We start from the raw sequence: 15,809 nt of genomic DNA, 5'->3' as shown, positions 1-15,809 counted from the left end.
ACTCTTAAATCCTGTCTTTTGAATGTTTGCTTACAGATAACTCGGGAGACAAATGAAGTTGCTGACGTTCGCTCAACGACTCAAGACTTTGCAATCCAGAAAGCCTTGGAAAATGAATCGGCGAAAGAGGAACAGGAAATTATTCCAGAGTCAATGGATGTTTCCGTAGAAGATGCCAGATGCAATGGCAGTGTAGAAGATAAGGACACACAAGAGGGAAAAAACACCAGTCCCAACAGGTCAAGCTCTTCAGATTTAGTCTCTGGAACACCCCAGAAGTCAAGCGGCGGCAGCCGCCGTCAATCCTTCATTACGTTGGAGAAATATATTGAAAGAAAGTCTACGAGCCCCAGTACTGCATCCTCGTTCACAGGTCCCCTCGTGAAGACTTCTGCTTGCCAGGACTCAAACAGCCCCTCCCGAGAGGCTTCCCAGAAAGCCCTTGATCAAAATTCTCAGCTGTCCTCACAGGCACTGTCAAAGTGTCCAGTAAGTGACCTCCAAGAGTCACCGCTAAGGCGCAAATTAGACAGCGAGAGGAAAGTCGAGCCTGTAAGGCTGACTGAAAGGCTGACGAGTCATGAAGAAGTTGATGATGTCATCCCAGACACTCAGACTGAATTTGCGGCCATGGAGAATAGCTCCGTGTCTTCCGCATCAGATGACATGAGAAGCTCCAATCCAGAGGGGGATTCTCAAGAGACTGGAGATGATTCGCAGTTTTCCGAGAGTTTGACTTCTCCGGGTGAGCGGAGACACCGTAAGCACGCTAAACATCTCCTCCCAGGAGAAAGGCCAGTTGATTCAAGCACACCACTGAACAGACCCAATACGAGAAGCAAGGTGGCCAGTAGTAGAATTCGGCTGAGGTCTCAGCGTGACGGCAGTTCCTCAAGTCAAACTAAGTCTCCGGTGCGATCACATAGGAAGGTCAAGCTGTACAGCAGTTCAGGGAGTTTCCTCCTTGAACCTGAAGAAAAAAAACGAAGACCCAGATCGCAAGAGTCAAGTCAAATGGACCAGCTGTCTGAATCTGAAAGCCGATCACAGCCAAAGCGCGGCCGACCTCAAAAGTCCCTGGCAGAGACCAAGGATAATCGTCTGAAGCGTAAAAAAATTGCCAGTCAAACGAACTTAAAATCCGACTCCCAGTCCGATTCTGAAAGCCAGTCAGAGCAAAGGCACAGCAAATCCTTACGGGGAGCCAAGGAGGACAGTCTTCAGAACAGTCAGTGTGAGTTGCAATCAGGCACTCCATCTGATTTAGAAAGACAGTCGCTGCGAAAGCGTGGGCGACCTCCCAAATCCTTATCGAAGCCTAAAGAGGAAGTCCGCAGGGGTGCAGCACGGCCCGAAAAATTGCCCAGCCAAGAGGATATATATTCAGACACGCGGACTGATTCTGAAGAAAACGCACAAAAAAATGGCTGCCATCCTAGTGATTGTTTTCAGGACCCCAACGGGGTTGATCTTAAGCCCGGCTCCGTGTCTGAAAAAACATCCATGCAATCAGAAACTCTGGCTGATTCTGAAAAGCAGTCACAGCAGAATTGTCGCCAACTTTGCAGTTCTCTGTTGGAGTCAAGAGAGGAGGGCCTTAAAATTTCCAGTCAAACCAATTTAAAATCACACACTCTGGCCAATCAGAAGTCCGACGGACAGCATGACCTGCCTGCCACATCCTTGATAGAGCCTAAGGAGGAAGATCTTATGAATGCAGAGATGATGTCTGAAAAGGTATCCGCTCAAATTGACTTACACTCAGAAATTCAATATGATACTCAAATTGAAAAACAGGGAAGGAGTATCATAATTTCCAAATCCTTACCAGAATCTGAGACGGTTCTTAAGATGCAACCAATGTCCAGCCAAACAGACTCGCAATCGGACACGGGGTCTGATGCCGGAAGCCAGGCACAGCAAAAACGTGTCCGACGTTCAAAATCATTGAGCAAGATTTTGGAAGGAGGCGACTCCGAGTCGCAGGTTTTGTCTGAACCCGTAAAATCGAGCCAGACTGACTTGTACAAGCTACCGAAACAAATGAAAAAGGATGATCATCGGTCAGGTTCTCAAATAGCCATTGTCTCACCTGAAACCGATGGCCAAACACAAGAAATCGAATTCTTAGAACAGTGCAAAAAACAAGAAAAAGATTCTCAGTCTATTGATGCTTTAACTAGTAACACGATCCAAGAAGGAGTAAGCACGCCAGCATGCATTCTTGGTAATCAGGAGGACATCGCCAAAGATGAACCTGAAACTGAATTCAGTCAAGAAGACACACAAGAGATTACGCCAACATCCACCGATAGTCCGCCTCTGCCGCGACGTAGACGAAGGAAGGCATCGCCAGAGGCAGGAGAAGATAAGAGTCAACCAAAGGCCTTGCCCAGAACGCAGAGTAGGTCTCATTCTCAAGACAATAGTCCAACAGAAGCTGGTGAAAGAGGTCGGACAAGAAGAAGCAAGATACAGTCCAACTCGAGTGCCACTTCCACTCCAGAAAGCTCCCAGTCTTTTGATGTTGCCGGGTCTACAGAGTCTTCTCAAGGCAGGAAATCCAGACGGAGATCTTCCAAAGTCTTTACAGCCAGCACAGAGGCATTAAAATCTGAATTGGCAGAGGCCAAAGAAAAAAATTCCCTGTCTGTAAAGAGACCGAAATCCCAAGGGACATCACCAAGTCCCGTCACTGTCAAATCTGACATCGACTTTATTGCTGCAGAAAAGAATTCTGTAGATGCAGAAATGTTGGACACTGCTCGAGCACAAGAGGACTCTCCTAAAAGCCTAAATTCCATCCTTTCTGAACTACCGGATATGTCTGACAACTGCAAAGAAATCCAAATGAATGTCGCCGCTGCTGAAGCACTGGAACCTGAAAACCCTGAGCTTGAAATGACCTCTCTCAGCTCACCGCCTAGCAAGAGGAAGGGAAGGCGACGAAAGTCCCGACCAAAAGCAACCTCTGCTTCTTCACAAGAGAGTAACGCCGAGGACGTGGAATCATCTGGAATGTTGGCATCGCAAGGCACTCTTACTGCGCGCAGTCAGGAGGGCTTGGATTCTGAGGCTTTCGCTGCACACACCGAGACTCTCGCTGAGGAGGCGAATGAGAAGCTGCAAGTCTCAAAGTCCTCACCAGAGGAGACTACACCGATAGTTGTGGGAAAGCAGTGTCATTCTGTCAATGAAGATCACACAGTTGTCCCAGTGGAGGAAGCTCAGAGTTGCGCTCTTGGACAAAAGCAAGAAGAGTGTTCGAATGCTGCGGAGGGTTCAGCCGCCAATATAGAGAAGACGTCACACCCGGTGCTAGAAGACATTGTACCCCTACATGAGGGTCTTCGGGATGAGGGGGTACCTTTCACGCGGTGTCAAGATGAAGAGGGAACCCAGACGTCAAACACGGATGGCGATCCAAAAACTGCTCAAAGTGACGTTTGTACCACTGAATCAACATTGAGCGCAATCTCCCAGGATTCTTCTCCGGCAAAGCTGAAGGACCTGGAGGCGGAGTTGATGCCAGACTTGGTCCAGAGCCCTTGCGGTAACAAGACCAAAGGAACCTGGTCGCCTTCAGCCTCTCCTTCAACCAGCATCCTCAAAAAAGGCCAGAAGAGACCCGTGGAGGAGGAGACACCCTCACCTCTCGTCAAGGTTGGTGACCGTTTATCATTTTCAATTAACTACTTTTTCCCATCAGTCTAACTGAGCCGGATTACTTTGCAGTCCAGGCGCGTGTCTTTTGCTAATCCCATTCAACACCAGGAGACGGCCGACGACATCGACCGCCGCAGTCCTGCTGTCAGAACGAGCTCCCCCAGAAGAGGAAAAGTCGGCAGCGTACCCCTGCCGAAAGTATGCGTGTTGCCAACTGGCTTGAACTGACAATAGTTTTTCAAGGTGTTTTCTTTTCTGAATGGTATTTAACATCCCACCCGCCGGTTTCAGTTTGTCACAACGCCAACAAAAGGTCCGCTGACTATAAGTCCCAGGAATCTTCACAGTCCAAATTTCAGGAGTTCCAAGAAATGCCTGGTATGTGCACCAATTATGAACTCCAGCAACATATTAGCTGTGAGACCAATGTTCACCCTAGTCGGCTGCACGTTTAATTAATTTATTTCTTTTTAACAACTTTTCTCCAAGATTTCTGAGATGAGTCGGGAGCCTCGGCCCGTTTCCAAAAACTGCATCTATCCCGCGCTGGTCGGATGCGCCGCACCCATCGAAGCGGTGCTGCCTCAGATATCGTCCATCATTTGGTGAGTATAGATGAGTACAAATGGACTTTTTCACATTCCTAAAAGGATGACCAATGAATGGTTTCAGTCTCATCACAAACAGATTTATTGTGCTTGTTGTCAACCCTTGCAGGTCCCGTGGTTTTGGGCAGCTCGTGCGAGCGCGCAACATCAAAACGGTCGGCGACCTCAGTGCTCTGACTCCCAGTGAAATTAAGACTCTACCCATTCACTCACCAAAGATTTGCAATGTCAAGAAAGCCCTTAGGTCCTACGAGCAGCAGGTACCTGGAGCCTTTTTTCCGCCTTCTTTTTACTTTCTATGTGTGTGTTGACACATGACCAATGCCCCTCCAGCGGAAAGGCCGAGGGTTAGATGAGCTGAAGAGTTTCGTGGAAACGGAAATGATGACTTCGGAGCCGGAGGAGACGCCAAACCAGGATGAAGAAGAGAAACCCGCCGACGTGTTAGGTGTGTGTACACCACCGTCACACAAATATCGACTCCACACATCAAAATAAGATAAAACCTAGAGGGTTAGGTGGCACGAGGGACGTTTTTTATCCTACGCATTATGTTGTATTATGATTACACAGCACTACATTGCCACATGAAGGAGTCGCAGGTTCCCTTCGCGCAATGCAAACTAGCGGGGCCGGATGGTTTGGCTCCTATTGTGAACATGCATCTTAGACAAACATTCATTTTATTGGGAGTTAGAGACAACATCAAAGAGGCAGAAGGTACAAAATAACATTCATATAGCATAAATCAATCGGAGTAATTTCTCCAGGACCGTGAACAGAACCGTAGCGGGAGGAGCTCATCGATTCTGTAGTTTTTCAAATTCAGCCCGGGGTCAGTTTAGTACTAGGCCCCTGTATCCATCCCTACATTTAAGTGACATATGGTAAATATTCTCAAAAATCAATAAAAGCACAGTTTATAGCTTGGATATCATTTGAAATTCTTATTTTTTTTAAATATTGCAGTAGAATATCATTGTACACTCTTTTGCAGAAGATGCACAAAGACAATTGAAAATATAAGAGTTGTTGCTCATAAATGCCCTCTAACCATAATTGTTCTGAGAACCAATTGCAGATTGACAATATTTTTGTAGAATATCGTAAATTGTTGCCCTTTTTTTTCATGTACCGTATTTTCCGCACTAAAAGCATTCAATTTCCTCAAAAGCTGACAGTGCGCCTTACTTAGAATCCGATGCGCCTTATATATGATGTTATAGTCTCTTTATATTCCTCATTGAGTTGTTTGCCTGGTAGTGTTCCGATGCGATTTAGTGGTGATTATTAGCAGGAACCAATTGTAACCTGAAAGTGTTCTGCCCGACACTACACGTGCAATCGCCAACACATATTCAAACTACTTTTTGAGCTCTTCATTAGGTTATGAAGAGTGATGCAATTGTAATTGTGACGAGGCACATCTGTTCAAAATCTCACGGCACACTACCACACAAAAATGTCACAAGAGGTACAGTATGTATATTGAAATAAAGATGATTTCAAAATGTGCTTGCTCACAATATTATTATTCTTTTGCCACCGAGTGGAATAGCATCTAATTGTTCTACCCATCACTCTTGCAAGTTGTGAGCCACATTTGTTACCCTAAAACTAAAAATAGACACACAAGCTTTGGTATTAAAACACGATTTAATATTTTATTCAAATTGCAGTAATATAACAGAAATGAGTAAAAAGCTTCCACACGCCCAAGGTGATTGTGTACTTATTGTTGATGATACATTTTTTTTTCAACCCATCTGTTTGCAGACGCAGATTTAACCAATGAGCCCGCTCCTGCCAAGCTAGAGGAAGAGCGGTCTGAGGCAACGCTGGATTCAAGTGCGTCTGGAGCATCCAAGGACCCGTCGGCAGGTCCCGAGGGTCTTCTGGCCCGACTGGATGCCCTCGACTGTGCAGTGACGCCGCCCCATCTGAGCGGCTGCTCGCCTCAGCAGCTGTTTGACGTCCACGAGCACCTGACGCTTCTGATGAGAAGAGTCATGTCTGAGATGCAGGGCCGCCTCTCCCCCGCCAATGAGCAACCCTGAACGCACCATGAACTGTGACACCACCTCCACCGCAACCTCTTTTTAAAGACAGCCTCAATTTTAGAGAAGTGCGATAAATTTGATGATTTTATTCTCTGCTTCTTAAACTTTTAACTGCATCATCAAAAGCAAACACACCACCTTGAACTGTGATCCACCACATTCCAGAGTTGTACATACACCTTATTCCTCACGTGCCTGTTTGTAGAATGTTTACATTGTATATATTATGTAGAAACACCTTTTTTTTTGTCTTGTGTCACATGCACATAGTGGTCTGCACATGTTTTTAATTGTACCCTTTAATTGCTTCAAATAAAAAGATTGGACTGAATGTGTTTTGAACAGAAATTCTTGGATTGGCTGGTTTTGGTTAGCATATTAAGCTTTACACAACAACATTTATTCCAGAATCAAACTCGGTCTTGTAGCCTTTACTTCTGTTGACAATGTTCAAGTAACATTTTACACGTTTAAAATTGTCAAAGAAGTGGAAACTCAAGTTAATATGTTGCATACGGTTTGCCCTTAGCGAGGCGTAATGCAATGGAGAGGGAACAGGAAGATCTCTGCAAAACAATACTGCCTCCTTGCGGCGTTTTGAGGGTATTGCTTGAAGTTCAGTGTGTGATTTATTCCTGGATGCTTTTCCACAGCCAGAGCAAGTGCCAGTAAGCAATCTAAAAAAGAGGCATCAAACTATGTTTCAGCTGATGTTTAACTTAATAAAAATAGGCGTAGTAAAAGAAACATAACTTGCCTTAAACAACTCAATATATCCCCAGAGTAGGGTTTTTTGTGTGTGTTTTTCAACTCCGGTCCAACAGAGCTGCTGTCTTAGAAGTTTCCCTCGTTAAAATAACTGATTGAAATGATTCAGGGTCATTATCGACTCTTGCTGATAAATATGTTCCAAAGAATGTATATCGGTCGTCACGTCCTGCTCTCTCCGTGCTGCTTGCTATTCAAACTGGCTGCGTTTGGAGGGCACGTCACAAAATGTTCCCCCACCTCGCGTCTGCTCGCAACTACGAGGGAACATGGGGAACCAGACAAATTGTGACAAATTTCCCACTTGTTCTGCTCAAGGTTCAAATAAATTGCAGGGGGTACGTGGAAACATTAGATAATGTATTTTCAAAATAAGTAAATATATTCAGTTATTTGAAAAACCCACCAGAGAATGTGCGCTACAACTTGTTTCCCCTGGGAGACAATAGGGAGCTGTGCCAATACTGTATCACAATGGTCTCGGCTCTGTCTCATTAAAGCTCAAATGACTGATGAAAAGAGAGTAGAACTGCCTTAGTGGATCGGAATATTGTGCGGAAGTTTTTGGTTTTTTTGCTAATATTTACATTTTAAAATGCCTGTTTAAAGGGGACCGGTATCATTTATTTTTATTTATTATTATTTTTATGTGTGTTTAGGTTCAAGGCAACATTGTTTATATTTATGATTGAGACAAAAAGAAAAGTTTTTTTAATTTATCATATCACCTATGTTCTACTTTTTTGGAGCATTGTCAAACGCTTGAGTGGATTTGTTCATGGTATGCCAATCAGGTTCGGGGGTACGAGGCCAAAAAGGTTGGGAACTGCTGACTTTGACTGTACAAATTGTTTCCAGTTCCTACGCTGAAACCCAAATGTCTTCAGTATGGAACAAAAACAAAGGAATTAACCCTGCCATTTCTTTTGGAGGGGACTGCATATGACGGTCCCTTCCAAAATTATTGGAATGGCAGGGTTAATTCCATGTTGAAGGAACTGATGTGTGAACATAAATGGTGGAGCAACACATTTAGAGTATGGTGGAAGTATGTCTGTATTATACTTCCCCCAGGTGGCCAAGGCGTGCACACCAGAGGGAGTAACCCAATATTTATTGATTTGAAGGAAAATGCTTCTATGATGTCATTACTGTATGTTTTTATGAAGTACAATATTAGAGGACGATACTTAAAAACTTATTACAACCAGTTATGTTTCCAGGGGCATTACAACCATTTCTTAGGGGTGTGTGGAACATATTAATGCCATTTTCATTTATTTTGATGAGGAAAGATGATTTGAGTTGAAGTGTTTTGAGGTTTGAGTGTGCTCACGGAACAAATGAAACGTATACCTTATGGCGCCACTGTATTGTGTTGCATTTTTGTAGTATGTTATGTAAACATATCCTATTCTTCACTTTTTTAAATTGCTTATCGTGGCGCCCACAACTGATTTGAGCAAGTGGCAGCATGTGATTAAATACAGCACAGAATGAATCATGATTTGTGTGCTTTTAAAGAAACAAGTTGCTGTTTCATCTTCTTTATCTTTGCTGTTGTGTGTGAGTGTGTGCGTTTGGCCCAACATTGTGATTACGTCTGCAAAAACAGATGCCAGTTACTGTGCTGCATTTCTGAAGACTTCCAAGTCGCAGCGCATCGGGGCAAGACGAGCTTCTTGAACAGGACTGCAATCCAAGGTAACGCCATCGTAGAGCTTTTTGTCAGTTTTTAGTCGAGTTTAGTCATCGGCATTTAAACTGCCGAATAGATTTGCTCAATGCACTTATCGGACACTTTTATAAGCTACATGTCAACTAATAACATCCACAAAATCTGCCTTTACAAAAGCAACATTTGATGGACACTATCAGAGAGTCACTTGGAACAATATGTTTAATTATTTTGCAATTGCAATCATGTATGCAACTTTCCTACGGAGAGAACTGTTCCTAATATTTTGGTGACCTGTTTTTAACAGGATGAAGCTGTTGCTTCAGTTGCTTCTGGGATGGACCACCTTGCTCGTTCAGGCACATCATCGAGTCTCCCCGAGCAGTGAGTTGCCGACACACCGCACTTCATTGACAGTTCACATCGTGCATATCATATGAAATGATGTCATAACTCACAAGAGAGGTTAATCTGGATTGTGTTGCGTTTGCGTGCAGGGTTTTTCCCAACTCCAGTCAAGTCATGTGATGTGTTCATTCTTCCTCCTCTTCCTCCTCCTCTCTTTCCTCCACTCCAGCGAAGAGCAGAATTGACAGTAACGGTCACACAAAACGGTCACTTGATTAGGCACACACGCACGTTCGAAGTGGAATCCGAATGAATGTAACAGCTGCACTTTAGACTCCAACCACGGCAATGAATAAGTAATCAATCAAAAATGACTCTTATTGTCGCTGCGATTGGCGCATTGTTCCATATGATGTCCTTCATTGGAGTGTGCGAGTGTGCCGAATTTTTTTGGGACCGTGAGTGTATGTTTGTTGACGGCTGGTCAAATAATTCTGTTTGTTTGTTGAGGTTGATATAAGAGAACACATCACCGGGCCAAAAGGAGAGAAGGCAAGTCATCTTTGAAGATTTTTAAAAACATGGAAACATGAAATGGAACAGGCATACACATTTTAATAATCATTAACATTTTGTTTGGACTTGCCCATTATGTGACGACTATCGTACTTCAAACAGTATTTCATACTATCTCATAAATTAGGATTGTAATCCATCTATCTATCTACATCAGGGGTGCCCATTAGGTCGATCCCGATCTACCGGTAGATCTAAAACAGGTCCCAAGTAGATCCGAGGAGTGTCGAGGAGAAAAAAAACAAACAACCATTTGTGTGTCTTTGTACATGTTAGTAATATTTTTTTTGTGTTAATATACGCTGCACCCTAATCATCCTGTCAGTCTCATTTTCACCAAAAAAATATTTAAAAAATAAAACAAAGCAGGTAAATCTTGAATTTACGGTGGCGCGTGATTACGTCACTGGAAGTTGTTAGCTCTCAGCAGTCTGCAATTGCAGCTTGTGATCAGAACTGTTGCGCTCTATCTTTTATCGTCATTATTCTCATTCAGAGTTTGCTTCGTGTACAATTCACCGAGGGCACGGGCATAGAATAGGAACCGAGGAGGGCCCAGGGAAGCACTTTAAAACGGTACGTGTGAGCTACGACAGTTAACTGCAAAAGTGCGTCGCATGCCTCAGTTTCAGGCTGTTTCTCATCATGGCGTGCGTGTGCGTGCGTGTGCGTGTACGTGTGCGTGTGTGTGTGTGTGTGTGTGTGTGTGTGTGCGCGCGCGTGACGGTAAGGGTAGATCCCGGGAGGTTAGTTGATCGAAAAGTAGATCTTCGATCCAAAAAGTTTGGGCACCCCTGATCTACATCTATCTATCCATCTATATATATATGATATTATATGTGGTACAGTATACATTCTAGTCACTGTTTTATACTCTATACTCTATACTCTATAGCAGGGGTGGGCAAACTACGGCCCACGGGCCGGATCCGGCCCGTTGGTCTTTTTAATCCGGCCCGCCGAAGATTGGAGCACAATTAAGTTTTGATTGGATTCATTTCGTTTGGACTTGTAATGACAGGTATTTCAACACCAGGTGGCGCAGTTACTTCAAGTTGCAGAGCACAGGGAGGGAGGGGAAGACGAAGAAAGAGGGAGAGTGATATGTATCTGATTAAACGAAGCGGGTAACAAAGTACGAAACATTCAGGAGACGCCTGGAGTCGGAAAGACTCAAATCTACGAGACTTTGAAAAACAAGGAAGCGATTCTTACTCAGTCCGATTCTGGCAATTTCCATGCTCAGAGTGAATTGCTTGTGGCTCGAGTAAATGAACATTTCCTAGAATGGTTTGATTGTTATCATGTTAAAAACTTTCCGCAAACTGGACCGCTAATAAGAGTCGGAGGGCAGTCAAATGTGTAGAGCGTGAACAACAGGGGGCTCAGTACACATCCTTGAGGAGAACCGGTGCTGAGTGTGATGGTGGAGGAGAATGTTACATTATTACTGGCATACAAAGACATTGTGCTATCTTCTTTATTTTCTATTTCTAACTTTTGGCCCGGCCCTCCACAATATTTTCTGCTTCTCATTTGGCCCCCCCGGGAAAATAATTGCCCACCCCTGCTCTATAGTCATGTGATTATATTGTAGCATAATGTTCATTGTCTTCAAAAAATAATATCTGAGGATTACCGATTAAAGCATTGTTAACGTTTAGTCTTTACCACTGATTTACATGCACACACCTTCACATTCACCACTGCTGGTGTTTGTTTATTTATCTGTCACACTATTTCACAATTAAAAAAAATCTAATTATATTGTACAACACATCCGTTTTTTGGGGGGGGTTAGATTTGTTATATTAATATTCGCGCTGAACATTACTGTTTCATCATATACATTTAGATCACATCTGAATTTATTATATCTGCTGAACATATACAATCATTATAATTCTACTCTATTCATTATTTTTTTATAACATCACGTCATGTCATAATAATAATTGACCATTTGTTTTTATGTCACAAAAATTTAATTATTCATTGCATTCATATGCAGTCATTATGATTGGTCCGTCAGTGTAATTTTCTGTGGCTTGTGATCCTTTTTAAAGGGCTGTCGAGGAGTCAGGGGATCAAAGGTAGATGCGCACACGCACACACACACACACACACACACACACACACACATACACACACTTGAAACATCAGAAACAAGTATGCAATGTGCGTTTCAGGGTCAAGCGGGTGTGATGGGTGAGGAGGGAGCAGCAGGAAAAAAAGGGTCCATGGGATCGAGTGGGCACCAGGTCTCCTCCAACGTGATCCGCAAACCAGCCCCCTCCCGCAATGTACTGTAGGTTGCGTTCACAAGCCGTGTTGGTTTGTTGCAGGGAGAGAAGGGCTACACAGGCTGGAGGGGCCTCAAGGGAGAAATAGGACCACCGTGCATGGTGAAGGTATGTTGTAAACATGAAAGTCGTCGGGCACTTATTCCTTTTCAAGGAGGCCGAGGGAAATATGACATTTTAACTGTAGGCCTGTACGTGGGGCATCACGGTGGACGACTGGTTGGTATGTCGGCCTCACAGTGCAGAGGTGCAGGGTTCGATTCCGGCTCCTTCCTTCCTGTGTGGAATTTGCATGTTCTCCCCGGGCCTGCGTGGGTTTTCTCCGGGTACTCCGGTTTTCCTCCCACATTCAAAAAACTCATGTGGCAGGTTAATGGAACACTCTAAATTGTCCCTAGGTGTGATTATGAGCACGAATGGTTGTATGTCGATGTGTGCCCTGCAATTGGATGGCAACCAGTTCAGGGTGTCCTCCCCGCCTACTGCCTGATGACGGCTGGTTCCAGCATGACCGCGACCCTCGTGAGGATAAACAGATTAGAAGATGGATGGTAGCCTGTACATACGAAACAAGTGGCAATTTGTGTTCTTTCAATGGTTTGAAATTTGGGAAAATCGTGATTTTATGATACAGTTACATTTTCATAGTTTTCACTGTAAAAACAATGTTGCTACACTACAGGAAGCATCTCCAAAGTTTGTGTTTATTGGTTTTATTATTCATTCATTTTCCGATCCGCTTTATCCTCACAAAGGTCGCGGGGGGTACTGGAGCCTATCCCAGCTGTCTTTGGGCAGTAGGCGGGGACACCCTGAACCGGTTGCTAGCCAATCGCAGGGCACACAGAGACGAACAACCGTCCGCGCTCACATTCACACCTAGGGACAATTTAGAGTGTTCAATCAGCCTGTCATGCATGTTTTTTGGAACGTGGGAGGAAACCGGAGTACTCGGAGAAAACCCACACAGGTCCAGGGAGAACATGCAAAGTCCACACAGGGAGGCCGGAACTGGGATTGAACCCCGTACCTCTACACTGTGAGGTCGACGCGCTAACCACTGGACCACCCGGTTTTATTCGATGTATTTATTTTTAACAGGGAAATAAAGGACGACCCGGATTGCGGGTAAGTGCCCAGCTAAATGTCTCCTATTGAGCAGAAACTCAAATTATTATTGACATTCATTTACATCATATTAGGGGGATAAAGGCTTGAAAGGAGATACAGGACCCAGAGGAGATCCTGTGAGTAACATCATTCCGGCGTTTTGATTCCTGACTTTTTAGCCTTTTCTACTCCACGGTACACACGCGGCTCAAATTTTGTAGTTTTCAAAACCATTTCTGGTACTTGGTCAGCTGAGTAGATAACATCCGCCTCCCTCATGTTTCATAGTAGGGATGGTGGACTTTTCTTACTAAGCTTCATTTTTGCCTCTGGCGTGCCTTGCCAAAAAGTTCCAGTTTGTCTCATCTGTCCATAGACAAGCCACAAAGCCGATGGGAGAATGTCTCATGGACATGGATGAGAATACGTTTGTGTGACGAATGAAAATGTGTGTCCCGTATACACAGGGTGAGCCAGGCATCGCAGGGATGTGCGGCGAGAAGGTAGTACCACGAAACTCTTTCCAAACCCCAGTGGACCTTTAGGACCAGTACGTGATTCGTGATGACTTCGACTTTTGCTAGCGCTATGTTTGAAGTAGACGTTTCATGTTGTGAATTGATATTTTGAGCAAGAACAAGTGACACAGGTAACCGCTCTTATCGGTGTAACTTTAAAAACAACAAAATATGTCAAACTTCACCCTAGTGGGGACCGATTTCCCGAGTTGTTGATTGTGGCAGGATGTGCGATAGCTGACAAAGGGTCCATACATACCTGCTTGCCAGTTTAATTTAGTTGCAGTTCTTAAGTTGTTCCTCGGGAACGTATATTGTTCTCGGTCTTGAGGGTCCACTACAATTCATCTTTGTTGTTGTACCGAAAGTTAAAACGTGGTCATCTCAGGGTGACGCTGGCCTGTGGGGGGAGCCCGGTCCGAAAGGAGTGCAGGGCTCCAGAGGAGAGCCTGGTGGCAGAGGAACCACGGTAGATTTGGAACTGAAAACGTCAGACGAAATTTACGACATTGTCTATAAACCTTTGAAATGTGGTTTTGGTTTTGATTCATGAAGGGTTTGAAGGGATCAACTGGGCCTACTGGAAAGATGGGTCAACCTGGTTCGGTGGGACTTCCTGGTTTGATTGGAGAGCCAGGACCTCCTGGACAAGGTGTGCCACAACCACACATTTTTATATAGCCCTGGAGGAGACCTGATGAGCTCTGCTTGCCTTGCAGTGTACTTCCTAGCAGGTCAGCGGGGGGAACCAGGAAGTCGAGGTCCTTCGGTCGCATGTAGCTGTCCAAGGCATCAAATCCCCGAACGATTGCCAGATCGAGTCCAGACGGTCTGTTGAGTCCTAAGTGGACTACACACGAACACGTTTTGAACATTTCAAACCTTTTTTTTTTTTTGAAACGCGAGACACTCTATAATGAGAAAATTTTACTGGGGTGCACAGACTATGTTGACGATGGTGGCCAAGCACTACTTTTGTCTAAATGAAACCCTTGAACGTTACATCTGTACTATAGAAGTGAGTTCCTTGACAGTGAGATCCCATTTGATTGCTTTGGCCTGACAACCTAAAAAGTGAATTAGGTAAGGATTGTTTAAAAAAAAAAAAAAAGACACACAAATAGGTGAATTGTAAACCTACGTAAATGCCTAAAATACCCAAGTAGCTTCCTGCTCCCTTAATTGGTTATGATGATGGAAATGATTTTTTTTTCATGAGAAATTTTGAACAGGTATAATTAACAATTGCAGTTGTTGGCTGTTTTGTGAGTAGATCAGAAAGAAAAAAAAATCACTTTGAGTATCCAGAAAAGCTGGATAAATTATATTTTCGGTAACTGAGAATCCAACCTTTGCTGACTTTCATCGCAAAGGGAGGCAAAATGCTGACATTTTAGGCCAGATATCTGTGTAGCCTACTTCAGAAAGATGTTGTAGGTTCTTTTCTGATCCACCTTGCAACGTCTTCAGATTTTTATAGCAGATGGAGAAACAACGATGAGGAGGCTGCAAGGGGAGAATGTCATGGTTCTCCGGACCGACAAACGTGCTCTCTACATATACATCGATGCCCATTGGATCGATGTTCTGGTAATCGTGTTTTATGACCTCATGGCAGGCATCGCCTTGTCATCGCTGTCCAGTCAAAAGCATTTAGTTCCTATTTTGGGGTTTTCTTTTTGTTAAGACATTCGGAAATCCATACTGTTCATCGGACAACAATGTGTTAATGAAATGCCGGACGGTATCGAATGTGCTCTGTAGTATTACAATTGGCCGTACAGCCAATTACAATCGATGACATCATCTTAAATGTGTTTTCTCTTTCTGTACTGCGACCTTTGAAGGACCAAGAACTCCAAAAGTGAAAGCATCCCCGCTTGAGTCCGCTCTGTCTTCCTCAATGCACATCGACCTGAGATTCTCAACATGTTCATTTCACCACGCATGACCTTTATTCCAGCATTTTATCATACTTGAATAAACCACCAGTTTTATTTAAAAAAAAAACTTTTGAATGCAAATACATAGAGCTGTAATTTGTGACTATGCATTAAGCATGACAATGACCCCAGTTCATTTGAACCTTGTCAAAAAATAAATCTTTGTTTGTTCAGTAAACTTTAGCCATGAACATACACGATGTAAATTGTGTTACATGTAAGTTACTCTAC

General features: G+C 43.9%; 1 protein-coding gene, 1 long non-coding RNA gene and 1 pseudogene across 3 annotated transcripts in view; 2 read left to right on the top strand and 1 right to left on the bottom strand.

The window, feature by feature from the left end:
- Positions 1 to 6,665, top strand: part of rif1 (replication timing regulatory factor 1) — a 28,755-nt gene extending 22,090 nt beyond the window's left edge. Inside the window, exons 29-35 of the mRNA XM_086123874.1 lie at positions 37 to 3,663; positions 3,736 to 3,864; positions 3,958 to 4,044; positions 4,156 to 4,271; positions 4,384 to 4,534; positions 4,608 to 4,722; positions 6,051 to 6,665. Coding sequence (XP_085980000.1) covers positions 37 to 3,663; positions 3,736 to 3,864; positions 3,958 to 4,044; positions 4,156 to 4,271; positions 4,384 to 4,534; positions 4,608 to 4,722; positions 6,051 to 6,331 — 4,506 coding nt within the window. The 3' untranslated portion in view covers positions 6,332 to 6,665. The remainder of the gene's footprint in view (positions 1 to 36; positions 3,664 to 3,735; positions 3,865 to 3,957; positions 4,045 to 4,155; positions 4,272 to 4,383; positions 4,535 to 4,607; positions 4,723 to 6,050) is intronic.
- On the bottom strand, positions 5,912 to 7,283 carry LOC147197886 (uncharacterized). Its single transcript, XR_015102288.1, has 2 exons — positions 7,092 to 7,283; positions 5,912 to 7,011 (listed from the first exon to the last, which is right to left on the bottom strand). It is a non-coding gene; the product is annotated as an uncharacterized LOC147197886 (long non-coding RNA).
- A 1,434-nt stretch (positions 7,284 to 8,717) lies between these two features.
- On the top strand, positions 8,718 to 15,615 carry LOC147197885 (uncharacterized; annotated as a pseudogene). The gene is made up of 15 exons (XR_015102251.1): positions 8,718 to 8,806; positions 9,088 to 9,164; positions 9,278 to 9,375; positions 9,639 to 9,680; positions 11,771 to 11,797; positions 11,894 to 11,965; positions 12,050 to 12,115; positions 13,109 to 13,135; positions 13,210 to 13,254; positions 13,585 to 13,620; positions 14,024 to 14,104; positions 14,191 to 14,287; positions 14,355 to 14,464; positions 15,106 to 15,231; positions 15,420 to 15,615. The product of XR_015102251.1 is annotated as an uncharacterized LOC147197885 (transcript).
- The last annotated feature ends 194 nt before the right edge of the window (positions 15,616 to 15,809 follow it).

The sequence above is a fragment of the Hippocampus guttulatus genome, chromosome 11, assembly GCF_054856545.1.
Source record: "Hippocampus guttulatus isolate MCC_2025c chromosome 11, RoL_Hgut_1.0, whole genome shotgun sequence".
NCBI lineage: Eukaryota > Metazoa > Chordata > Actinopteri > Syngnathiformes > Syngnathidae > Hippocampus > Hippocampus guttulatus.
This window is presented reverse-complemented; position numbering and strand designations above follow the sequence as displayed.